Source organism: Rhamphochromis sp. 'chilingali' (genome assembly GCF_963969265.1).
Source record: "Rhamphochromis sp. 'chilingali' genome assembly, chromosome: 7".
NCBI lineage: Eukaryota > Metazoa > Chordata > Actinopteri > Cichliformes > Cichlidae > Rhamphochromis > Rhamphochromis sp. 'chilingali'.
The window spans coordinates 26042563-26069986 of NC_137934.1; the positions used below are offsets into that span (position 1 = coordinate 26042563).

The window sequence follows — 27424 nt, forward strand, 5'->3', positions numbered from 1 at the left end:
TGTCTCCCACTCGTTTTAGCCAAACTATATATCACCAAATTTGTTTATTTTTAGCAACAAGCAACAAAGCAATAACAGAAATCCCATTGTGATTGTTGTGATCTCTCCAAAACTGCAGTGTAGTTGATTTATCATTATTATTATTATTATTATTATTATTATTATTATTATTATTATTACTATTCATAATGACAATAATTATAATAGTACTCTTCATCTTCATCATCATCATCATCATCTTCATCATCATCATTTCAACATTACTTATGGCAGGCGAGCACAAACTGTGACAGCAATGACGCCTTATTGTGAAATCTCACAAACCGGAAATTGACAGTTAGCATTCCGTAGCTAAACTATCAAGTGAGTGTGTGAGTGTGTGAGTGTGTGTCTCCAGTTGTGAAAATGTTACCATTATCTATTAAAGACGACGAGTATAAGCCGACCAAGTATAACCTGCTGCTGAAACTCTCCGGATGGTTCAGGTAATCTTCGCACTGCTAATAGCGGCTAAAAGGGAGCCATCTAATGATAAGCTGCTAGCCTATTGCTGGCCGGCTAGCCTAAATGAATCTGTGCCACTGTTAGCTTCCTCTGCATTAAATGTTTTTTATAAGATTGTCAGCCTTCAGGGTTTGTTCTTGAACGACAGTTATACGTATATATAATTTCTAGGAGTTGATGACAGGGATTTGTCTGCGGTCTGTGGCTCATGCTATGATCTGTGCTGCTGGTTTTCATACTGTTGTGTGCTTTTTGTAGGTCTATCCTCGCCGATAAAACTTCCAGAAATCTGTTCTTCTTCCTATGTCTGAACCTGTCCTTCGCCTTTGTGGAGTTAACGTATGGTATCTGGAGTAACAGGTAGGCTAACATAGCGTTAGCATCAGGCAGTGTACGTGTGTGTGTAATCTGCTGTTTTCAGGATGTGCCACGTATGTGTTCGTGTTAGCATGGAGGAAGCCAGAGTGTGTTAGTGTCGGACGTCTTTAACCTGAAAGCAGAAGTTGCCATTAGCCAGCAGATACACAACCCACACTACACAAACTTTCCAAATCTTCCCAATATTTCTAAAAGTGCATCCTGAAAAATACCCCCAAAATGAATAGCAAATCATTATTATTATTATTATTATTATTATTATTATTATTATTATTATCATCGTTGTTGTTGTTATTACTGTTAACAGAAGAAGAAAAGGGGAATAAATATTTGTCTGTCTATACCTAAGAATGATTCGTTTTGACTATTTCAGGATTTACAGAGAGAAAATACTGTGACCTGATGGAAAATGAACAATATTAACTAGTAATAGAGTGAAAAAGTAAGGGATTAAATCATCAGTCAGCCTTTCCAAACTCAAAATATTCCAGCGCTGAAGCACAGCTGCATGGGAAAGGCTCAGATGGTTTGGACATGTGCAGGGAACAGAGCTCCCCGTTCTTGCAAAGAATATTTCCGCATGTCTTAAATATATTTTTTAAGTGGAGCTATTCTGCTCATTTCCAGCTCCATTTTATTGATTCTTGAATTTAACAAAAGCCACATTTCAAAATAGTCCTGTTTGACTTACATTGGGACTTCATCCATTGTCTGAAAAAAGCTGCTTCATTCCTCCTGCTGCTCTCCCTTTAAACTTTTGATTGGCAAACAGAAGTTTTGAGCAGCATGTGGGTGGATCTGTGCTCACAGCCAAACCTGTGTGCCAGAAATGACCATATTAGGGGGTATCCACTAGAGGTGGGAATCACCATACATCCCTCGATACGATATTATCACAATACTTAACGTACGATACGATATTATTGCAATTTTTTAAAATATTTTGCGATATTCAGATTCTACACATAAAGGTAAACTTTATCAATATTCATTTTATCTAATATCAAAGTCTCACATCAGGGCTTTATGGTCAAATAGCTACTAAGAAACCACTACTAAGGAAACGTAACAAGGAGAAGAGATCTCAGCCTCTCTGTGAACTCCTTCAAGACTGTTGGAAAACCATTTCAGGTGACAACCTCATGAAACTCATCGAGGGAATGCCAAGAGTGTGCAAAGCCGTAATCAAAGAAAACTGTGGCTATTTTGAATCTAAAATGTAAAACATGTTTAGAGTTATTTCACATTTTCTTTGTTTGCTACATAATTCCAAATGTGTTCATTCATAGTTTTGATGTCTTCAGTGAGAATCTACAATTTAAAAGTCATGAAAATAAACAAAAACAATTAAATAAGAAGGTTTGTCCAAACTTTTGACTGGTAGTGTATGTGTGACAGAAAAAAAGAGGAAAAGGGTGATGGGTGCCGCAGATAAAACGACGTTTTTACGTCGTTTTATCTGCGGCAGCATTAAAATCTTTTCAGATGCTCCTGTTCCTTAATGAATCTCTTTACATGTTTGTCATGTGTTCAGTTTAGGTCTGATCTCAGATTCTTTCCACATGTTTTTTGACTGCACTGCCCTGCTGGCAGGTCTGGCAGCCTCCGTCATCTCCAGGTGGAGATCCAACGATAGCTTCTCCTACGGGTGAGAACATCCACTCTGAGCTCTGTTCTGGTCTCTCACTGACAGTCAGTGTGTTTAATCCGTCTGTGTCCTGTCTGTGTCTCAGCTATGTGAGAGCAGAGGTTCTGGCAGGCTTTGTCAATGGGCTCTTCCTCATCTTCACTGCTTTCTTCATTTTCTCGGAAGGAGTTGAGGTAACACATTTGCCACTTTACCTAAGTTTAACCATCACATCTACAAGGTGTGTCTGCTTATTATGCAGTGCCTGTTATAGCATTACAAGTAGGCCAACATAATGGATTAAAAGAACTGGTTCTTGTGGTTCTTCTTTTGTTTTTCTGTACTCGAGCACTCAAAATGCTTTATACAACATGCCTCATTCACCCATTGACACAAATGCTTTTTTCTACACCTAAGTGCTTTGTATCTAACATTCACACTACATTGAATGCATCAGAGAGCAACTTGGGATCAGTCTACTGATATGAAAATCATAAAGCTTTAACATCAGCATCAATAGTTTCATGCGGATGGAAGCCTATAGGGAGAAAGCCTTCGATTTGATGAGATTGTTTGATTGGTTGCTGTGAGAACCAGTCGAACAATCTTTCTTTGACTCTGAGTCAAATCTTTTCTGGATTAGGTTTATTCACTGTAAACGAGGTTAAATAATGGCTTAAATGACATTGACCAGCTATGGCTGCGACATCTGCACACCCTGATTCATTACTGTCAGAGAGGTACTACTTCAGTCTAGAAATAATTCTTATGTGCAATTTATTAGCACCCATGTAAGGAAAAAAGAATTTCCTGTCACTGTCCATAAAAACTGATCAAATCAATGAAATAACAAAATTTCACTACATGGTTTTTCATATTACACACATAATGGCAGGAATGATGATGGAGCTTAGTTAACCTGAAGTAAAGTCGCATCCGTCAGTCTTCAGCAGAAGAAATCCTTTTATCAGATGAGCCAAATAATATATTCAGTACCAGTACTCAAGAACAGTTATCCCCTACCCATTTCTACTAAAAGGACCATAGTCCAAAGACATGCAATTAGTTGGGTTAGTTTAATTGGTGATTCTAAATTGCCAGGGTGTACCCTTCGTCTCACTCTGTGGCAGCTGAGATGAGGCTTCATCCCCCTGTGATGCTGAATTGGATAAGTGGAAGAGAATAGATGGATTTATTATAACAACAACAACAAATCGGACAGCACAGTCAGACTTGCCTTTTGTTGAGTATATAACAAGAGTATATACAGTAGATCACCCAGTTGATTAAACAAGGTAAGAACAATGAGTCCCTTGTGTAGGTTTTTGCATCTGATCATGTGTGCTGTATCAGTTCTCCTAATACTGCAAAAGTTGGGGTAGAAACAAATCATTTTTACTCTTGTAGTTACATAACCTTAAGCTTTAACAGGGCATGCTGAAATTTAGTGAAAATACGCCTGCCAGCATGTGACCATCTGTCTCTGTTTGTCAGAGAGCTCTAGAGCCTCCAGATGTTCACCATGAGCGGCTGCTTCCTGTCTCTGTAGCCGGTCTGCTGGTGAACCTGGTCGGGATCTTTGCGTTCCAGCATGGAGGACATGGGCACTCACATGGAGAGGGAGGTAATACACCTGAAGGATTGAGCCTAGAGTGTCTCTGCCGCTCTTGAAGTGCTTTGAGTCGATTCCGCAGTTTGGATCCAGTGAAAATGATGTTGTTTTCAGCATTCATAGCTGTGCGGGCTGCACTGATGCCAGTGTGTAGTTACATTTCTAGAGCGCAGATACAACATGGGGTGTTAGAAAGGTTTGCGGTTACGCTGTACCTTCACCAGCCATTTTCCACAGAAAGTTTTAGTCATACCTCAGCCAAATTAGAATATGGCATCTTTAGTGTCAACTACCCAGCATTATATCCTACATTTTTCATGGATTCCTGGGCTTTACACATAAAAGCCTCATTGTAATGGAGTTGGGAATAAATAAATGACATTATTGGAGTGGAACCCTCATAGCTTCTTTTGTTCAATCAAGTAGAGCCTGTACAGATCAGGCATCTGAGTGCAACTATACAACATGTAACCACACGTCTCATTTTTACATTATTGTTGCAACTCTCTAAAATGTGTTCTGCAGACCCAAACACTAAAGCAGGTCTCTAAAACTTTGATATTGTAAACCTGGTAGATGTTCGAAGCTTTTTATAGGGACTCTGCAACTCTGTAGACCCTCTGTAAATCAAGTGAACTAAACTCAGGCTCAGTTAAACGTTGCTGCATGCCACTAGAACATTGATACATCTGTGCAGAACCTCACAGGTCGAGTGCAGCCTTGTACAACTTCACTGCAGATCTTTGCTTGTCTGACGTCTTCTTCTCCATCCTCAGACCACGGACACAGTCACTCTCTGTTTAATGGTAGCACAAGTCACGGTCACGGTCATGGAGGACATCACCACCACGACAAACATGCAGATTGCCACAGTCATGGAGGACATCACCACCACGACAAACATGCAGATTGCCACAGTCATGGAGGACATCACCACCACGACAAACACGCAGATTGGCACAGTCATGGAGGACACGAGGAACCACACTATAATGGTGAGAGTCTGACAAAGGAAAATGCTGCATGAGAATGCCACAAACACAATTTAGACACTTCTAGCCCTTTTCCATTAGTACCTACTTAGATTGGCTTGGCTCAGTTCGACTCAGCTAATTTTCTATTACAATTGAGGACCACCTCGTGAGGGTCATTATAGCAATGTGGCCGCACGTCCCGTGATGTCATTTTTATACAACATGAACATGATTGTTGGTTTGATCTCTGGCTGCCTCGGCCTGCATGCCAAAGGTGCTGCCCGTGTCGTCATCAGTGTGTGAATGTTAGAAAGCTTTCTATCTAGCACAGGCATGGTATGTGAATTTGTGAATACGGTATATTGTAAAAAAATGTTTGAATGCTCATGTAGATTTAATAAACTGCCATCAGAATCTCACGGTTTTTCATTTAGTAGTAAAACAAACCTGCGTGGTACAGACTTCCTCCAACCTCACTTTTTGCGTTTATTTATTTATTTATTTTTTGCTTTTTAGACGAACTGCAACACCTGCCGGGAAAAGGCTCCAGCAAACAGATCCTGCAGGGTGAGAAATGAACACACACACACACACACAGTGCTACACTAAACTACTGGGGTGGAGGGGCGTTCCCAAAGTGCTCCCAAAGCGCTGTGTCTTCTGAGCATGCAGTACATAGCATCCTCATCATCTTAGCATTTGGTACCCTGTACATTTGTCCTCTGATCCCCGAGAAAATTATGTAGTCACATGTGCTCCAAGACAGTAAGAACACTAATACATATAATAGCAATAGTACCAATATTAAATAATACAATATATTATAGAATATCTCTAATAAATTAAAATGGCTCTAATATATAACTATCACAGTATGTTACACAAAGTTGAAATTATGGTGCCCCCTTTCATACCGACTTTATTTTCTCTGTAGAGGATGTGATAGGAAGTGTGTGCTATTGCAGTGTTTATTTGTACTTTAGATGTAGGAATTGTACAGCAAGAGGATCACAAGCAGGAATGATTTCCTGTGTCGTTTAGTGGTGCATTTTGGGTAATCTCAGTTTCTTACCGAACGTGCTCCTGTGACTGGCCAGCATGTCATAAAGTGGGTGGGAGATATTGTCCAGCATTGTCCTTATCTTGGACAACATCCACCTCGTCGACACCATCTTAAGAGAGCCCACCTCCACCCCACAACACTACTGGTCTTGTGGATCGGTTTGTTGAGTCCGTTGGCATCTGCAAGTGTCAGCCTGCTGCCCCAGCATGCAACAGAATAGAGGATGGCACTGGTCACAGCACAATTCTGGAAACTGCTTAGCATTGTCCGACAGATGTTAAGACCTCAGCCGCCTCAGAAAAGACTGCTCTGGCCCTTCTTGTGGAAATAAATAGTGATCAGGACTTAAACCAGAGTGCTTTCAAACTTTTGCACTGCTCCTTTTACTTAAGTAAAGAGCTAAAGTACCTCCTCCTCCTGAGCAGTCACATTTGTGAAAGTAATTCTGTCAGATTTAACAGTGGTGTACAGTAACTACAGTTATTACTAGCTAGCTCTGAAGGAGTATAATTATAAATTTCCTCCAGTGTAAGTCTTTGAGAACTTCACGCTACATGTTAGATTCCATCACTGTACATGCAGCAGTTTGTTCTATTTTTTATTTAGCTTAATTTCGTAACTATACTTACAGTTGGATTTGTAGTATTTTAGAAGAATTTAATTTATGCCAACCATTTAGAATTATTAGTTTCTGCACTTATTTTTTTAACCTATTTTAGTATCTTTTTCATTGTCTTACATAAACTAGTCTGAACTTGTTGTATTCTGATGACTATGTATCAAAACTGTATCGATGTGTGTTGTATCTTTGTGTTCCAGGAGTCCTGTTGCATATTATTGCAGACACTTTGGGCAGTGTCGGTGTGATCATCTCCGCTCTGCTGATGCAGAAATATGATCTAATGATTGCCGATCCCATCTGCTCCATGCTGATCGCCATCCTCATTGGAGTCAGGTGATACTTCCTTATCACTTCTTACTGTTTAATGTCTGATTTAGCCTTGGCCAGGGAATTTACGTAGAGCTATGATGTAACCTACAGAAATGGCTGCCGTCGTTGCTGCCATTTCTGCGTGTGCTAGTGCATATGGGTTAAGTATGTGCTGGTGTTTTACACATGCTGCCAGCTGATAGAAACAAATAAAATGCTGGACTTTTTTCAACTTCTATGTGCATGCCCCTCACGTCATTGTGGTCAGCGATTTGCTGACATATGTGAGTCCTTATATTGATGCTATTATTATTATTTCTTATACTGAAGTGATGATTTTTTTGTGTTACTGAGAATACAAAAACTGTGGCCTAGACTTAACGCTACAGCAGAAATTGCCAGTAATTCGTAAAGTGATTTGATCAGCCAGTATTGGTCTGGACAGTAATACTGTGCCTTTTTTTTACTCTGGTATTTTATATTCAGTTTCATTTACATAGTGTCACAACAGTTGCCTCAAAGTGCTTTATATTGCAAGTTAAAGACCCTACAGTAGTAGAGGGAAAACCAGAACAATCAGATGACAGTGAGAAGGATAAGCTCCCTTTTAACAGGAAAGACCTCTGGCAGAAATGGACTCAGGGAGAGGCAGCGACCTGCTGCGACCACTTGGGGACAGTAACAGGGCAAAATACGCACAGTAGAAGACACCCGAATACATGTGTGTACATGCCCATGATCGGATGATTTAGTGCACAGTGCAGTGAAATAAACATTTTAATTCTAGTTAATTATTTTATCACGGAGTTTTCTCTCAGTGCTGCTGTTGATTTCTAAGATGATGGCTGCACATTTGAGCTGTGAAACTTACTGTCCCAGTATCATCCCAGTAGTATCCCAGCCTGATAAATTAGATGTGAAAATTCCCTCAGTTTGATGCATATCAAAGTGAAATTAATTTTGAACAATTTAATTTGATTAACTTGATGTGTGTCCTGTGTTTCAGCAGATTAGAATCACATATAACAACATTTATACATTTTCAAATTCACCAAATGAATAAACAGACCTTCCTTTAACAGTGCGGCACACAGTTTGAGCTTCACCCAACGGTTTTAGAAAGGAACAGCTTAAGAAGCTGCACATATAAAACATATTCCCCTAGCAGAGAATCTATAATAAGCTTAAAACCTGCCGTAAATAAAAGAAACAGTGAAAATGTGGCACTCCCAGCTGATTTTTAAACTAAAACTCTGAACACAACCTGCTCCTGACAATTTCAGTTTAGATCCTTTGCTGCAGACTCAGAGCTGTTTTGAGATTAAATATCAAACAAATATCAAACAAAAACTTTATTCTACGTGCAAATTTGATGTGGGGTCAGGAAGCACAGTGTAGGTGTTCCGTTTTAAGATCAGTACATGGACTGTAAAGTTTATTTGTCAAGAAATTCATGAAGTCATTGCTAGTCAACGTCAAGGGACTGGCTGACTCAACAGAGCTCTGACTTTTTGTCAGCCTGACTTCAGTGCTGAGGAGAAACCTAGGGTCGTTCTTATTTTCTTCAATCAATCAATCAAGCTGTTCTAGCTTTACGGAGGGTTTTTTATAAAGCGGCAAACTATTCCTCCAGGCTAAATGATCATCTTCTAAATTTGTGATATGCCATTTTCTCTCCAGCTTTTGAGTTGTCTACTTTAAGGTGCGCTTTTGAGGGTTATACCAGGGAGTCAAATACTAGTCAGGCTGTCTTTTTCACAGGAGCTACAGCATCCAGAGTCATACGTAGTGAAGGGGTAAAATTATTAACGAGATAATCGACCTCTGTTGGAGTAGTGTTAGTGCAGCTGCTCTGCTCTGTGTTGGTACAAGGAATTGAAGAAGATAACTGTGGATGATTATATCCTTAAACTTAGTTACAGCACTTTAAGAAAGACATCTACTGTGACTAAAACTACTCTGCACTGCTGTGTAATTATTTATTGTAAATTTAAATGTTATCATGAAGTGATAAGACGAGGGTTTTCAGGAAACACTGTTAAATGCTCAGTTTCTATGAACATTTAACAGCAAGTAATATTCCCTTCCATGAGTTTTATATAGTGCTTTTGAGCCTTTATAAAGGACTCTTCTAGTCTTGCTGACCACTCGGAGTGCTTTAAATTAAAGTTATTAACCATTGTATTCTCTATATCATAAGCACTTGACCTCATATCCATGACCAATTTAAAATCACAAATTAAGCTAACATTACTCATAGGAAAGCCTAAGCAAAGATTCAAGCCAGGAACCTTCTTCCTGTGAAACAGCAACGCTAACCACTGTTCCACCTTACCACCCAGTAATCTATATTACTTAATTTCCATCAGTTAAAGGCAAATACTTGGTCTTTAAAACTTTTAGGCAGTAACTGTATCCACCCGAAGATCTAAGGGAGCTGATGGGTCAGTGGGTGATTACTTCACATTTTCCTATCTGGAACATGAACTGTTCTTGGGTCGGATCTGGTCTGTGGCATAACAGTGATGTACGCCAAAAAGAAGTGAACCACTCTCTAATAATGAAAACCCAGATTCAGGCCTGAAGTCACTGCAGGACTGTGAGAACCTTTTTTTTTTGGTTTCTCTTTTAATGATCTCTTAAGTATTTTACATTCTTTAGTAGTGCTCATGATGTGTAACTTTGTCTTATCAGAAACATATGTTAGAGAAGCTCATTTCCTTCAGATGATAGCAGACATTCCTTAACATCTTACAGATCCTCCTCATTGACTACTAGAGCTTATGGATTATCAATCAGGTTTCAGCTCTAAAGTCGAATTCCAGAGAAAAACAAGCTGGAAACAACATCTGCCTGGAAGAAAGAAAATCAATCAAAAACTGACAGACTCTTTGGAAAATGGTTTCCACTAATGTAAAGAATGTCCAATTAGTATTTAATGGAAGCCAACATGCCAAACCACTGGTATTGTCCTTTATACAGTCCTGGAGTCTGTTCTCGAATCGCTGGTCTTCTGAATGTGAATGCAGTGGTCAGATTTCCCAGAAATCCAAGATAAATGGAGTTCATGTGTGCTGATGTGGTTTGATATGCTGGAAGTGAGCACAGCTGCCAATTTAAAGAGTCAGCAGAGTGGTGCTGTGGTTAGCTGAGAGGCCTTCACATAACTGCAGGTATCAGGTTTCTGCAGCTGGAAAGTCAAACTCATCATGGAGCTGAACTTCAGTTGTAAATCTACAGATTCTGCAAATGAGTTAAACTCGGACCCATCTTAAGAATCTCTACAATTTTGAACTGTGGTTCATGGTACATGCACCACAACTTGGACTTGGACTATGATTTCAAAATTAGTTGACTAGTGGCATGGATGTTTGCACAAGTGTATTCTTGCACAGCAGTGGAACAGTATTGCAAGTTTTTTTTTTTTTTTTTTGTCCTCCCTTGTTTTCCTGTTATGTTACATCTTTGACTTTTGTCTCCTGATCCTGGTTCTGCTGGAGTTTTCCTTGTGTTAAAGGGGAGTTCTTCCTTGATTCTGTCACTGCTTACTCATAGTCTGACTGCTGGAATGTTTTTCTCCAAAATTGTGGGGTCTTACAATGCAGAGTGCCGTGAGGTGGCTGTTGTTAGGAACTGGCACAATGTAACTAAAAAAAAACAAGACTCTCTACTTTCTAAACTTTCTCTCTTCTATCATTTGATCCTCAGTGTGGTACCGTTACTGAAGGAGTCTATTGGGATTCTAATGCAGAGAACTCCATTTTCACTAGACCATGCCCTACCAGAGTGCTACCAGAGGGTGAGTAGTGACCATACTCAATGTTCAAAGAAGAGGTAGGAACTGAGCAAACATCAGTATTTAGCATAAAGTTAGATTTTGATGTACTTTGTCAGTTACTTGACAAATTAATAATTTAAAAGTGTATGCAGCTGCATTTCCTGGAAGTCTGATTTTGCACAGATCGTCTTAGGATGCAGTTAGTGGAATAAGAACCAGTTCTTTACTTGTTGCAGGTTCTGGCAGTTCATGACAATAGAAACCAAAGGTGCCACTGAATAGATTCTGTAAATATGTATTTTAGCGTATAAACTGTACATTTCTTGATACTATCATTAGTAAGTAATCATTTGTTTTAGTAGTAGTAGTAGTAACAATTGTAGCACTAATTTAAGAAGGTAATTGTACCTCAAGCCCTTGAATGGAGTGGACAAGTCTGATGTTTGTTTTGTTGTGGCCAGGTGCAGCAACTGCAGGGAGTGTATAATCTGCAGGAGCCTCACTTCTGGACTCTGTGTACTGATGTTTATATCGGAACATTAAAGCTGCTGGTCGCCCCTGACGCTGACACCCGCTGGATCCTTAGCCAGACACACCACATCTTCACGCAGGTACCTAAACACAGCTTCATTCAAGTACACTGTACCTGGTGGCAGTTGAAGTTGTAGATGTAGGGTTGTGTCAGCAGCACCATTCTTACAAACTTTACTTTCAGTAGCAGTATTGATGGTTTGATGGTAGTAGGATGTCAACATAGTATTCAGCCACGATGAATGGTTTTGTCTCCACAGGCAGGAGTTCGGCAGCTGTATGTTCAGATCGACACAGCTGCCATGTAGAAGCTGCTAATATTCCACTACACTTGGGACCAATCGCATTCAGTCTACTTCTGCAGGTGACTTCTGACCCCGACAGTCACCACAGCACAGACTGGAATAGGGGGAGGGCTCTCAGAACTGATGAACTAAAACAGCCCCACCCACTTTCTTAAAAATAAAAATAATAATAATAATCCTGCTCACAGTGGAAATTCTGCCCCTCCCACAAAGAATTATGGGTAAGTGCCTTTGACATGAGACAATCTGAGCCCCTTCCAGCACCTCTGACATCACTGCTCAGACTTGATTGGTTGACAGTGCGTGTGAAGTCACTCTGTATGTGCCAAACCATGTGACCGACCAGTGGATTTAAGCCTTTTTTTTTTTTTTTCTTTTTAAAAAATAAATATTTATTACAGCTGTAATAAATAAATCTGGTTCTCTAAGAATGATTATTCATAATCACATCTGTAGTACTGATTATAGAACTGAGTTAATTAAACAGCTGCAGGAGGACTGGAGCCCTATGGAAAGAAAAGCTCTCACTTCACGTGCAGTAATATTTGTACTTGGTTTTAATATCAGAATTGTAAACAGCGGTGCCTCTGCACGAGTGGAAACATGCAGGTTTAACATGAAATGATCACAAGTTGGAGCTGAGTTCAAACATATTTCCTGCCTCCTTCAAATGTTTTTTTTTTAAAATATATTACTTTAATTCATTTTTTCTGCATCTGTGTTTGTGACTTCTTTGTGGGGATTACTTTAAATCCATCACAGTTAGGGAACATTTTTGGCCCCAAAAAGATTCAGAGTTTGGGAATTAGGGAAATGCTTAATGCCACTGAATCCTGACTAATGACTCAGCCTTGTATAGCTGTTAAATCTATGAAACTTGGAACATTGAAAAAGAAATGAGCATGGGAAGGTCACGGTGATGACATGTCTTCAACTTCCCCAAAATTTCCAATTCAGTCTAAAACATCACATAACAACAAAAAAGTTAATTGGGAAGGCTCAAGGTCTGCCTCAGGGTGCAGTTTAATTTACCATTTGGGGCCTGGGATTATATAGTGTGTCACTAATGGTAGTTGTAGACAAGCAGGTGAACAAGTGTGTCAAGAGGTGTAGGTTGAGCTGTCAATCATGTGCAGGTTTTCCAGTGCGTTTGGTTCTGCATTTACTCGCAGCATGTCCACCTCCAACGGGTGGAGTCGACCGGTGATGACCAGCGAATGGAGTGGAGCACCGAGGTCACATGACACCAGCTGATTTAATGTTCCTACACGGATCTTTTGTTCGTCAGAGCCGAGTCGGGCCACGCCAACGCACACTGTGTCCTCCGTCATGCCTGGAAAAGGGGGGCAAAGACTCATGAGTTTGAGAGCTGCAGCGAACACAGCTGACTGGCTCTTTAAGGAAAGATGGAGTGGTCCAATCAGACACATGACTTTCAAGACTGTTAGCATGCTACTGGTTCTCCTAAGTCGTGGTTCAGAATATCCTAAAGATAAAACACAGTACTACAATATTTTTTGTAAACTTGATTATCGTTTTCCTTCTACCTGATGACTGTACCAGAACTTCAATCTGAACAAATATGGGATTGATAGAAAGTACTCGCATGTCAGGTACGACTCACCCAACTCCTCGCCCTCCTCCTTCCTCCTTTGGATGACCTGTATTAGCTGATCTGCAGCCTGGTTGACTGTCATGAAGCGAGGAGGCTCGTAGATCTTCTTCCCTCTAAAATCAGTAACCAAAGATTCACTTTAACCACATGTCATTCTCCTTTAATTCAAACCTTCACATCTGTGCAAGAAAACTTTGAAACTATGCTATATTACCAAAAGTATTCAGTCGCACATCTAAAATCATTGAGTTCAGGTGTTCATGGGCACAGGTTTATAAAATCAAACACCTACAAACATTTGTGAAAGAATGGGTCACAGGAGCTCTGTGAATCCCAGAGTGTACCGTGATAGGATGGCACCTTTCCAACAAGTCCAGTGGTGAAAATTCCTTGTTACTAAATGTTACACGATCAGCTGTTAGTGCTATTATAACAAAATAATGGATACTGAGATACATACTGCACAGAGGTCACCAACTTTCTGCAGAGTTGCTACTGATCTCCAAACTTTATGTGGTCTCCTGATCACCTTGAAAAGCCACTGAACTTCTTTAAATATCCCGAAGATGCTTCACCTCTAATCTGAGGAGCTTTTTCAGTTCTAAGGCCAAGTGGTGGAGAGTCACAGATTTAAGCCAATTGATCAGTTCACAAATAATTAGTCATTCAATTTTATTTATACAGCGCCAAATCACAGCCGCCTCAAGACGCTTAATATATTAAGGTAGACCCTACAATAATAAGAAAGATCCAACAAGCATATGATACCCCCCCCATGAGCAAGCACTTTGGCAACAGTGGGAAGGAAAAGCTAACAGGAAGAAACTTCCAGTAGAACCGAGCTCAGGGGAGGAAGACGGAACAAACGAGAGCCAGAGATTAATAATAAGTAATGATTCAATGCAGAGAGGTCTATTAACACATACTGAGCCAGAAAGGTGACTGAAGAAGAAATACTCAATGCATCATGGGAATCCCCCAGCAGGCTACACCTGTTGCAGCATAACTAAGGGAGGATTTAGGGTCACTGATCCAGCCCTAACTATGTTCTTAATCAAAAAGGAACATTTTAAGCCTAATTTTAAAAGTAGAGATAGTGTCTGTCCCCTGAATCCTGTCCTTGGTGAATCTAAATGGCAAGTAGTTGTCTCTGTGTTAGCCCTACGGGTTTTTTCCGAGTGTGCAAAGCCGGGTCTGCCATTCAGTGATCCTGGAGCTGCAAACAGGCTATAGTCATTACAAGTATCGTTATTACTAAAGGAGGCTGAGGAGTAACTAAACATCTAACATGATGAACAGGAAAGTGCAGGAGGTGAAGAGGCCATGCTGCTAGCGAGTCGGTAACGAGCTGAGCTAAGATAGCGAATCCCTAAAGACACAGTAAGTGAATACTGTGAATGTAATTAGTGGGTGAATCAGCAGAGAATGTGCTTTTGATAGAGCACGTGAAGAATACACTATGAAATAAGATGTCATCTATAATCTTTTTGATTAAGTTGCTACGCAGATAAGCCAGGCAAAAACGTCATGTGGACATGGTCTGGGTTTCTGGTTCTGACAAATGCTGACTGAGGGTTAAGTCAAAAAATAACAGACCTCACATGGTGAGATCTCTAACACTCCAGAGGTGGTTGTGGATGTGATCTGGATCTGATTCTTACCTCATCATGTTCTCGATGCTCTGCTCTTTGACTTTAATATCTAACAATAAAAACAAAAGAAGAAGAAAACTGTATTAAACACATCTCGCACTGTTTTTACTTTTAATCTCAGAACTAAAACGTGCACTTACATCCCAACAGTCCCAAGAAACCATTTGATTTAAAAAAAAAAAAATAAATCTACCGTTTGTATTTTTCTAATATCCTTTTAAATTAATATCCAATGTAAAATATCGCACAGAAATGTGTCAGTTTTATTTTAAATAAAAATTCTCACCCGTTAAAAATGGATGCGGCTCAGGGAACAGAGTGGGTTGGGAAGTTGGTAGTTCAATCCCTGGCTCGTCGATTTGCATGTCAAACCCAAGTTGCCACGGATGCACACATTACTGTGAGTGTGTTAATGTTAGATAGAAAGCACTTAGGCAGAAAAAAGCGTTTGTGTGTGTGTTGGGTAAATGAGGCTTGTGGTAAAAAAAAAATGCTTTGAGTGGTCAAACTAGAAAAGCACCATGCAAGCACAGTACAGAATTTACAAAACATTTCCAAACCATGCTTTTATTTTTACTAGAATCAAGCACAGGAAATTAATTAAGCAGAAGAGAATGGATGGATAAGAATGTAAGTAAGTATTCTGGTAAATGGACTGGTTTTTATAGAGCGTTTTAATACTCTGGTTGAGCACTAAGAGCACTTCAAGTACAACCCTCATTCACCGAGTCATACAAGCACTTTTTCTGTGCCTAAGTGCTTTCTATCTAACATTCTCACTCTAATGAGTGCACCCTTCTGGCCAACTAAAAATCTAAAGTAGGGTGAAACATTTCAGCAAAATCTTATTATTTTCTGTCAGCTAAAGAGAAATCTCACCGATCACGTAACAGTATGGCTGTTATTTTCGTAATATTTTATTTAATGCTCTATTTTAAGATGTGCAGTGTCTGTAAATAATCTCTTTTAATTATGACGCAGCTTTTTTCATCACTGTTGCTGTTTTACTTACTTATGAATAATTCCCTATTATGTTAAAAATGTCCAAAATCATAGTGAATTCTTGAAATAAATAAATGGCTCATCTGGGTGTCCTGCCGTGTTTGTGAAGTCAAAAAACATGGCCGTGCTCTTTTGTAAATGTGTGTGTGGAGAAGTAATAGATGAGGTACGGACACCAGCATCAATCATCCCAGGGACCCCAAATGCCCCAAACGCCCATAAATTAGGAGTCCAGTGGGAGGTGGATGACCTGCTGGTGAGTGGGTGTGTTTTAAATATTCATTACAGAAAAAAATAAAAGAGCCTCAGATGGCCATCAGCATTATTTCAGATTAATTCACAATGACTGTGTTTTGATTCAGACCTTTTGTTTGCATATTTTCAATAATGTTTTACATTTTTAATACGTTTTATGTTAAAATGCCTTCTTTCATCATTATTTTTTACTAAATTGTACTACTTTTCTTGGATATATATATTTTTCTACTTTGTTAATGAAATGATTTCAATTCAGTTTAGAAAATAACATGAAATTTCAGTGGTATCGGTTTTTGTTTCAAATATAAATAATTGTATTCTATTATCCTATTTTTTTGTTTTACATTATAATTTTATCTTGGATATTGTGGATTTTATTTTAGGAGATTTGTCTGTGTTTGTGTGCAAGCCTCACCCAGCAGACAGAGTGTGTGCAGTCCAGCTGTTCGGTTTTTACAAATTTTGTCGTAGAAGCTCTCTGGTCTCCACGTCTCTGTCCAAAACACTACAGACACCGTTTCTCCAAAATTATACAACTGAAACACACACAGACAAACACATGTTTCCATCACATCAAAGGGCTTTTTCCCCAACAGCTATTTCCAGGAGAATCACAGTTTCTTGTCCCTCAAAAGGAAGCGAGCCCTCACAATGTGATAATGTAAGCAAGTGTATAGTCAAATATGAGACTGTAAAATGGTTGATTGACATTTTTGTATTTCGCTGGTTAAAAAACATAAACATACTCCTGGAGGTAGCGATATCAATGTCTTGAATGGAAAAACAGAGAAACAGATTAGACTTTGCAGAAAACATCTAAAAGAGCCAGTGAAGTTCAGAAAAAATGAAACCAAGATGAACTCATACCAGAAGGACGGGAACAGAAAAGCATGGAGGTGGCAGTGTTATTTAATGGGCATGTACAGCTACCAGTGGAACCAGTTAACTGTTTTGGAAGTGGTAGGATGAATTGTGAAGTGTACAGGACTTTCTGTACGATCGGCTTGGATACAACTAAAACTACAAACTGATTGCACAGAACTTCACATAACAAATGGACAATGAACCAAAGTAAACTGCAAAAGTAACAAGAGTTTCTAAAGCCAAAGAAACTGGATGCCTCTGTCAGCGCGCCCCAGGGTGGCTGTGGCTACAATGTAGCTGCCATCACCAGTGTGTGAATGTGTGTGTGAATGGGTGGATGACTGGTTGTGTAAAGTGCTTTGGGGTCCTTAGGGACTAGTAAAGCGCTATACAAATACAGGCCATTTACCATTTTTACCATTTCAAATTGTGTTAGTTTGTCCAAATACTTTTGAGACTGAAAAATGGGGCACTATGCAGTCATGCGCAGAAGTCTTGGGTTATTTCTTTATAATTAAATTATCCTCAACACACTTATACTGTGCTAGGACACCGGGAAACAAGTGCAGTTGTTTCTTCAAAGGTGCAAACATAAGTAGAAATATAGTATATACGCTAACGTTTTGTTTCAAGTCTCAAAGCTTGAAAGTCAATATTTGGTATGACCACCTTTATTCTTCAACAGACTGAACTGTTAGACAACATTTCTTCTAATTTTGTTAAGTAGTCTTCATGAATAGTTCACCATAGTTCTTTGGATGTTGGCCGACTTTTTGTTCAATTCTCGGTCAAGATAATCCTGCACTGCTCAAAAATGGTTGATGATAAATAAATAAAATTGAATTCAGTTATTTATAGCCCTGTGTCAGACTGGCAACCTGTCTAGGGTGTACCCTGCCTCTCGCCTTATGGTAGCTGGGATAGACTCGAACAGCTCCAGGTTCAGGGAGAGGACCCATCTGCCATGACCGGTTGGGAGCAAATCCAAGCAAATCCAAACTAGGAGCTGGTTCCACAGAAGAGGGGTCTGAAAGCTGGAGGCTCTGCCTCCCTTTCATGTTTTTCTACCTAGAAATCTCTTGCACTCCAAGAGGGAAGTGTTCTACTGGGGTGATAATATATGAGGAGAAGGATTATAAATTTGATTTGGGTTTAACACAGAATCAATGAAGAGAAGCCAATATAGGCGCTCTCTTTCTTATCCCTGTCAGTGCTGCAGCACTTTGGATCAACTGAAGACTTTTCTGGAAGTTTTAATATGCACACTGAAGTACATTTCCTCAAAAATGACTCCATGAGTCCTCACATTGTTACTGGAGGCCAAAGTAATGCCATCCAGAGCAGGTGTCTGGTTAGACATCACGTTTTTGGATTTTTAGGGCTGAGTACAATAACCTCATATTTGTCTGGTTTTAGAAGCAGGAAATTGGAAGCCATCCATGTCTTTATATCTTTAAGATATTAATGCAGTTTAACTAATTACTGTGTGCCACCTGGTTTTATGGACAGATAAAGCATGTTGTGCTGCCTTCTTCTAATACTGCCTTACATGTAAAATGTAAATAGAATTGGTTCTAGCACTTTTGCGCCACGCTGCTAGTAACAAAGTTCCTAAAGATGCAATTAAAAAGTGGTTCTTTGCCAAGTTGTCTCTTATGTGTAGACACAACACTGGCTCTTAAGTGTGGAACTCCAAACTAAGTTTAATGTGAGATACTTCCCATTTATATGACCCCTTTGTTAAATCATGAATTAACTGCAATTAGCTACATTTTTTGGAAAGTTGAGCTCAACTTCACCCATTCTGAAATACTGCCAGACTTTTTGAATCTGGAAATCATTTAAATGTCTAACAAAGTGAAATAGGCTTGATGGTCTCAAAAGGGAAAACATCATACAAAAGGGAACATAAGAATAGGACAAATAAAATCATTGACATCTATCAGTATGGAAAGGATTATAAAGCCATTCATAAGGCTTGTGGACTCCAGAGAACCAAAGTGAGACTTATTATCCACAAATGGAGAAAAGTGGTAAACCTTCATAAAAAACCCAGAACAACATCTAAAGAACTGCAGGCCTCACTCCTCTCAGTTAAGGTTAGAGTTCATGATTTAACAATAAGAATGAGACTGGGCAAGAATGGCATTCATGGGAGAGTTCCAAGAAGAAAACCACTGCTGACCAAAAAGCACACAAAGGCTTGTGTTTGCCAAAAACATCTTGAAGATCCCCAAGACTTTTGGGAAAATAAGCCTCATCAAGATGGCAGCCCCTCCAAGGATATTACATATGACATCTATACGACAGTGCTTTTTTTGGTTCTGTCAAGTCTTTTTTTTTCCTTTGTAGATTCAACTAGATTCGAGAAATGAGAGCAAATGATGTGCTTTTGCGACACACTGCTAGTAACAAAGTTCCTAAAGATGCAATTAAAAAGTGGTTCTTTGGTAAGTTGTTTCTTATGTGTAGACACAACACTGGCTCTTAAGTGCTTTACATTTTTGAATGATTGGGTGGCGTAACAACAAAAAACCATTTGAAAATGGTTTAGGTACAAGAACTGGACTGAAAATTAATAATAATAATAAAAAGAAGCAGCTAATGCCCAGAGAAACACTCTGAATGACCTTTAGAAAGACTGGAAAACTTGGTTTACAATCCTCCGTGGTGGGTTACAGAAGCAAAATTGCAATTCTTTTTTTACCTTTCTATAAACGTGCCTGGACCTGACTGAACACACATCAAGATACTAGCCAATGCTTAATAACAGAGGGCGTTGTTAATCAGTTTTACATAGATAGAATACCCAACAGTCAAACAATGTCCTATGAACAGCACTTGGTAGAGGTGGGAAAGAAGAACTCTTTTTTTTTTCTTCTTTTTTTAAAATTGAGAAGAGAACTCCGGCAGAACCAATCAGCAGGGGGCACCATCTGCCACTAGCAACTCAAGATGCAAAAAAGAGACAGAGTCCTAATGTGCATGTGCTAATGTGACTGAATGCAAATTAACACAAAAGAGCTCATGTCTGAAAGGTGCTGAACAGTGAAATTCTGAAGAGCTGTTCTTGGATAAATGTTTTTTGCTGATTATTATTAGTTTTATCTATAAATAAAACACCATCAAGAAAATTAATGTACTGTTTGTTTTATAGAGAAAAGCCCTGAAGGACTCCAGTTGTGAGTGTGAGTGCATAGCACCTAGAGGAAGGAATAGAGCTCATTTGCATGTGTCCTTTCTCATTAGCATATTAACTACTCCCACTGGAAATGCTGTCTTTACATTAATGCTAATCTTTGCATGTTTGCAGGAGGAGGAGCTGCAGCTGGGTTCTGCTCTATGATTGGCTGCTCTGACAGTTCAGTTATTGATGAGATGGAATTATTGAGAGGTGTTTACTGTGACAAAAAGGTTCGTCATGAGCTGCAGCTGCACTCATGACACAAATACAAACACAGATTGTGCAAAAAAATGGAAGTGGTTTCCAACTCCTTCAGTTGCATAAAAACCAGCTCTCCTGATCTGTCACCGCAGTAAACACTATTCTGGTGACTCAATGGGCTTAATCCCTTTTGGAAATGATGGTCATTAGTAGGCTTAGAAAGGATGACAGATTCTTGACTTTACAGTCAAACCCATGCTTTGCTTGTCAATCATGAACAACTCCTCCAGGGGAAGCACCATGGGGGCTGCCACAATGAGCCTGCACCCTCCACAAGCAGCCAGCTACGCCAGAGCAGACCGAGCTCTTGGCCCAGAGACTTGAGACCCAAGGACATCCCACCCCCCAGCGGGGGCCAGACAGAGCCAGGGGCCCAAGCCCTGCAAGCAGGTGCCAGGAGCAAGCCAGTACACACCCGAGCTACCAGGCTCGGACACTACACCAGACTACATAAGACAGCTGACAATGTATCTGTAACATGCAACTTCTGTCGGTGCTGTGTTACTGGAAACTGAATTTCCCAGAGGAACCCACCTGAGGGATTTTTAAAGTTTCATCTAATCTAATCTCTAATCTAGATACCCAGGTTGAGTCCATCCTGCAACTCTGGTAGATTCCCCCCCCCTCTCTGCCTGCAGCGTGGTCTCCTCAAAAGTAGAGAGCACCTTCAAAAAGATGGCAAAAACACTCCCTGCCAGCTAAAGAGGCCCCCAGTTCCACCAATGCACCAAAGGGCCACGGCCAGGCCCCAGTGTATGCAGCAACCCAAAACCCCGTCAAAACACCAGCTAGGACCCAAGCCCCCGGGGCCTAGCCAGAACCAGAGCATGGAGGTGGTACACCCCCAGAACTCCAAGTCACCAAGCCCACCCCGCACTCACCCAGGAGCAGCACAGCTACCAGACCGGTCACCCACACCAGGTCTCTTTTGTGCCACGGACCGGTTTATGTCCGACAATATTTTCACGGACTGCCCTTTAAGGTTTCGCGGATAAATACAACAAAATAAAACCAGTACCGGTACCCCCCAAAAAAGATTTATTCATAACACACAGGAAAAGACCAGGAAGGCCCTGCACTACAGGGGAGCTGCCACCAAGGACTATTTAACTGTCTCATTAACCTTGCTGCTAGTGATGACCAGGTCATCTCTCTCATTCCCAGACTCTGCTTCCAATACAGAATACTATGTCCACAGTTGAAGTCAGCTACACCCCACCCCCACTAAACAGAATGTAAGTGGAGCACCACCTTCCCTTTCTGAGTTGGGCTGACAGTTTGCTAGAATCACTTGGAAGCAGACTCAAAGTCTTTTTCGGTTGCTTTACCTGGCCGGGCCCCAGAGGCTAAGGCCTGGCCACCAGGCACTCTCTGGCCAGCTCTGGTTGAGCAGTTTAGACAGAAGGTTTGAGCAACATGGCTAAGAAGGTTTGGACATGCACAGAGGAGCGATAGTGAAGAGAATACAGTTCATTTATTTTTTAAACCCGCCTTTTCATTTTCATTATGTCTTCAAGTTAGGGAAAGGTGTTTTGATTGACAACTGTGAAAACATTAGCTGACAACTCTCCACCCTGCATCCAAATATGGTCACTTCTGCACCCCCCCCCAAAAAAAAAAAAAAAAAAAAAAAACCCCGAAAGCAGCCAAAAGCCACTGAGGACTCCCAGCACTGGAGTCACAGTGACTCTATTCCTTCTATTATCAGCACTGACTCCTATGCAGTGAACAGAGTAGAAACCATCAGGCTACACACATAAACAGCAGCTTTTCTTCCTGCATTTTCAAACCAGTTTCATCTCTGGACTTTAGTCCCCCGTGGAATCATTACATTATTGTTGTTGCTTGCCACTAGGTGGAAAAATATAAAGAAGTTTAAAAAAATGCAGAAAAAGAAAGTGGATGTGTTTGAGCCTGTGTTTGGAAGTTCTGCTTCACAGACTCAGTTCAGGAAATAATTACCTGCAAACCACAGCAGCCCACTGCATTCATGACGGAGGCATTGTGAATGACTTTGTATGGTATCCCAGCATTCACTGCTCTCAGCACTAGGTCACTGTGTGTGGTGGCTCTGCAGAAAGACACAGAAAACAAGGGCAGCCTTTTCTTATAAAATACACAAAATCTATTCAGCTGCTATATGCCTGGTGCCTATGTAACAGCAAACTAGCTGACAATGAGTTGACTCATTATTATTACAGTAAACTAACCTATGAAGATAACAGGTTTTCCCCAGTGTTGTGTTGGACAGACTGAATGACAGAGTAATGTATAGATGCTGAGGTCACGGACAGGTCAAACCTCAGTGTGATGAAAAAAAGCTTCATTATAGTTTTCAGTGGGCCAAAAAAGAACCCGTGTTTTTTTTGATGAAAAACCGAGTCTGAAATTCCCACGGACAAGACTATAGAGCTTGTATATTCCATTCAGCAGGCGAGCTGCTCAGCACTCTGTTATTATGTCTGAGAGGAATAATGTGGCTTTGGGCAGAAATCTGCTGAAATGTAAAAACTCTGCTCTGACACAAACTCTGTGGTTTTATCTTCCTCTGCTGCTCCCCACTACAGTGCGTGTGCTGACAGAGCATACTTCAGATCTGTGGGATCAATTGGAGCTGTTGCTTACACAGTCCAGAAACACTGTGACTCACCCAAATGGGTCGCCCACCACCAGAAATGCCACATCAGTGACATCTGCATCCTCCAGGATTTGATCAGCTCCTTGTTCAACTAGATCTCTGTCTGCCAGGATCAGCTGCTTCCCATAGTACTCCTCCTGAAGCAAAGGAATATACTGTTAGGATATTTTAACAAGAATACTAAGAGCAGACACGTACTATTCAAGTAGATGTTCATTTTCTATTTAGTTCTCACTCTCCTGAGACCCTGCATTGAATAAGCAAAAGATGGATGGACTGGTGATTACAAAGTACTAATTGAAGCGTTCAGATCACTTTCTACAAGTCTCATTTACCCAATCACACAGGCCCACATTCATACTCAACTTTAGTCTATACCTAAACACTTTCTTTTAGTCATATGCACCCACTCACACTCCGATGATAATTGGAGGGCAACTCGCTCTTTAGTATCATGCCCAAGAATACTTTGACATGTGGACTGGAGCAGCTGGGGATCAATTGAGTAACCTGCTGACTGCACCTTGGGCTGTGCTCTGAAGGACATGTCGTTGTCAAATACAACTCCAAGATTCCTCACAGTGTTACTGGAGGCTAAGGCAATGACATCCAGAGTAAGCATATGGTTACATATTTCGAAGGTTTTAGGGCCGCATACAATAACTTTATCTGAATTCAGAACAGGAAATTAGAGGTCATCCAGGTCTTTATGTCTTGAAGACATTCCTGCAGCTTAACTAACTGGTGTGTGTTATCTGGCTTTAAGGACTGATAAAGTTGGGTGTCATCTGCATAGAGAGACATCAGCCCATACACCGTGCTGCCCTGGCAGCATGAGTGGGTGCTCAGGAACCTGAATGTGAGCTGGGAGCTGACGCTGCACACTCATGGGGGTCAGAAGGTCGTGCTGGAGCAGAGCCGAGCCTACTTCTTAGAGTCCTCCGCGATCGTCCGCTGGAGCGCAGGGTGCTTCCCGTCCTACCATCACATCAGCAGCACGGAGTCAGCCAAGAAGCTGGCCTGGCGCTCTAGGATTTTAAACCTATATATGCAGACTCATCCATAGAAGTTCATCGGCAAAGACAGACAGATCAGGCATCGGCATCTGGAGGGGTCGGAGTATTGTGGCCTTCATCATGAACAGCCTGCACTTCCACAGGCTGGTGGAGAAGATTCTGCCGGGATCTCCAGTCTGCCCATACTCCGGATCTTTGGACCCGCCCCCCCCGTGGACGAATCAGACCCTGAATTTGGTCTCCACGACTACACTCTGCACTTCCTCCAGCATGCAGATCATGTAGGGACACTTTTGGCAGCTCTCCTGCAGCACAATTCAGCAGGGACTTTCTGAGTCAGCAGGACCGACATGTCCCAGCAAAAAAACACAGTTTTCCAAATAATTTCTTAGATTAGAAAATATTATGTCTATAAATATTAATAACCAGTGGGTCTAAGTTATTATTCTTGAGAATCGGAGTAATTAAAGTATATTTAATAGAAACAATGAAAATGCTAGTCTGTAGAGAACTGCTTATAATACGTACTACATCATTTGTAAAACAGTGAGATACAGATTTGAACAATTTGTTGTGGATGGGATCAAGTAAAGAGATGCAAGATTTAACTGATGAATAATTTCTTCCAGATTGTTAGCATTTACAGGTGAGAATGAGGACATTGAGCTTGTGGTATTAATTTGATCAAAATGTGAGGAAGTCCTAGATAAATTAATATGAGAGACATTAGACATCTCTAATCGTACACCGATCGTCTGAAGAAAGCAAGAAATTACATTTATTTGTTGAAATTAATTCATTGAATTATCCAATTCAGGACCCAGGTCTGAATATGCAGTTAAAAAACCCGACGGGATTCATCCTTTTGATTTACTATAATTACTCATTGTAAATCATATGATGTCTTCGAGTAACACGTACTGAAACCCAGTTCTTATGTAAAAAGTAAGACATTTCTTCCTAGTTCTGAATCAGTCCTACAGCCAAAACAAGCAGCTCCTCTCCTGGGACGAGCTTTCATTTCAGCTCTGGTCCAAATCCTCCGGGTCGTAATGCTCCGGACTCACCAGCGCCTCTTTGCCCACGGTGAGAATGGATGTGTAGGCCTCCAGGTAAACTCTGGAGCAGCTCTTCACCGCCTGTAAACCCTTCACTGTAATGTCTGTGGCGTCTCCGAGCCCCAGACCGATCAGATACAGCATCCTGCCGGTCCCGCCTTCCGTACAGGGTCCGTGTTACTGCCGCAGCACTTAACGGAGCTAAAACTTCTTAAAAAGAAGCACCCAGACGTGAACCTTTCCCGTATTCACGTGGGGACTCGCTGCGCTACTTGGAATACGGCTTGTCGTGAACTGTTTACAGTTGCGACAGCCACAGCCGCGATACGGTTAAGTCTTCAGCCGACGGCAAACCCTGATACATGGCTCGCATATGTTTACAACTTGATCTAGTTTCTTGTTAAGCGGGAGCTTTGAGTAGTTTTACTAGAGCTTGATTTACAAGCGGGTCTGCATGTGTCCATCATGGCAGCAGTCTTTCTGTTGGAAATAACCGTAAAACTTGTGTATATCTTACTTCTGAATTACAAGCAGCTCAATGAACTTCATTTTTGTGTCAGGAGAAGCAGAAATGGCTAAAAGTAGAAAGTATCAGTGTGACAATGAACTTCCTCCTTCAAGGAGACAGAGCAGCAGAGAGGCATGTAAGCATGTAAGACTGCATTATTATGATTATTCCGGTTGGGGGGCTTTTCAGATTTCCACAAATGACAGCTGCTCCATCCATCCAAAGTGGGATGGATGCCGTTGTTTTTGATTCAGAAAATCTCCTAATTATCTGTAAAAACTCACATCGTTTTGTACACAGCAGTACAAAATGATGTGATTGGGGAGGGGACCCGAGAGAAAACAGTCCAACATAGCAGTTTTCTAATCTCCCTGCGCACTCAAAGCACCTCATTCACACCAGCACTTTTTCTATTCAAGTTCTTTTTATACAACACTCACATCCATACTCTGATGAATACATCAGAGAACAACTTGTGGTTAGTATCTTGTCCACAAACATTTTTGCATGCAGACTGGAAGCAGCCAGAGATCAAACCATCGACCTTCCAATTAGTAGATGACCTGCTGTACCTCCTTCTCTACCTCCCAAGCAACTCCTAAGTAGCTTGGGGTGAGTGCAGCTCGAGTGGAGTGCAGGATTTCTCCAGTGGAGAGCTACATTATTACAAACTGGAATCTGTTTGGAACGGCTGGTCTCTAAGTTTTAGTAAAAGAACATTATTTATCATTAGATCACAAGCTGTCCGAATTACGACATTGATGTCCCATGTCGCTTTAAAAAAAAGAAGTTTTATAGCATACCTATCGTTGTACATGTACAGTGACAATAAAGGGCTATTCTATTCTAAGTTTGAAAAAAAAAGTTGACCAATTTTTCCAAGAAGCCATGTCTCAGTCTAGGAGGATGATATATAGTGAGGACTAATACAGGCAGAAATACAGAGTTATTACTAAACTTTTTTTAAATATATAGAACAGTAATCCCACCACCCCTCCGAGATGTCAAGGAGAGTAACAAAGAGTTGTATAACAGACAAATTAGTCGTATTTCACTAAAATCTGGAGGTTTTCTGCGAACTGCGAGGGATGGGTGGACAACAGATGACTGGCTACTGAAAAATGCATCTGTCCTTCAGTTGAATGAACTAAAAATAAGATACAAACCTTTATTAGTCCCACACATGGGAAATATTTTGATATTATGGTAACAGCAAGATCCTTTTTGGGCTTTCCACCCAGCAGACATACTATTTAAATGAACTTTAATGGTCACATAAAAACTGCATGCATATAATTACCATTCATATCTGATTAAAGCCAAACAAACATGCAAAAAATTGAAATAAAACAGAAAGCATTCAGAAAGTCTATGAACTTTATCCTAAAATAAGTCTGTCACAGTTGAGAGGCAAGAGAAGAGAGACTATGAATAGCAAACAGATTAAAACAGACTACAGAAAATTAAACAGAAATGAATTGAATTTCATTTCCCCTTTCCATCCACAGAGTAGCTACACCCACCAGGGGTGGGCAATCTCAGTCCACGAGGGCCGGTGTCCCTGCAGGTTTTAGATGTGTCCTCGAACCAACACAGCTGATTTAAATGGCTAAATGAGCTCCTCAACATGTCCTGAAGTTCTCCAGAGGCCTGGTAACGAACTAA

The 27424-nt window shown here is 40.6% G+C and overlaps 2 protein-coding genes across 2 annotated transcripts; one reads left to right on the forward strand and one right to left on the reverse strand.

The window, feature by feature from the left end:
- The first annotated feature begins 327 nt into the window (after positions 1–327).
- Positions 328–12076, forward strand: slc30a7 (solute carrier family 30 member 7). Its single transcript, XM_080887966.1, has 11 exons — positions 328–485; positions 763–864; positions 2417–2530; positions 2616–2703; positions 4004–4133; positions 4898–5116; positions 5612–5662; positions 6978–7113; positions 10798–10888; positions 11329–11478; positions 11659–12076. The coding sequence occupies exons 1-11, from the start codon at positions 406–408 to the stop codon at positions 11704–11706; spliced, it is 1209 nt and encodes a 402-aa protein (XP_080744092.1). The 5' UTR covers positions 328–405; the 3' UTR covers positions 11707–12076.
- Positions 12077–12237: 161 nt separating this feature from the next.
- On the reverse strand, positions 12238–25545 carry dph5 (diphthamide biosynthesis 5). Its single transcript, XM_080887967.1, has 7 exons — positions 25261–25545; positions 23190–23314; positions 22502–22610; positions 16646–16766; positions 14980–15019; positions 13328–13431; positions 12238–13036 (listed from the first exon to the last, which is right to left on the reverse strand). Exons 1-7 carry the CDS (start codon positions 25393–25395, stop codon positions 12804–12806), a joined length of 867 nt encoding a protein of 288 aa, XP_080744093.1. The 5' UTR covers positions 25396–25545; the 3' UTR covers positions 12238–12803.
- Positions 25546–27424: the final 1879 nt, after the last annotated feature.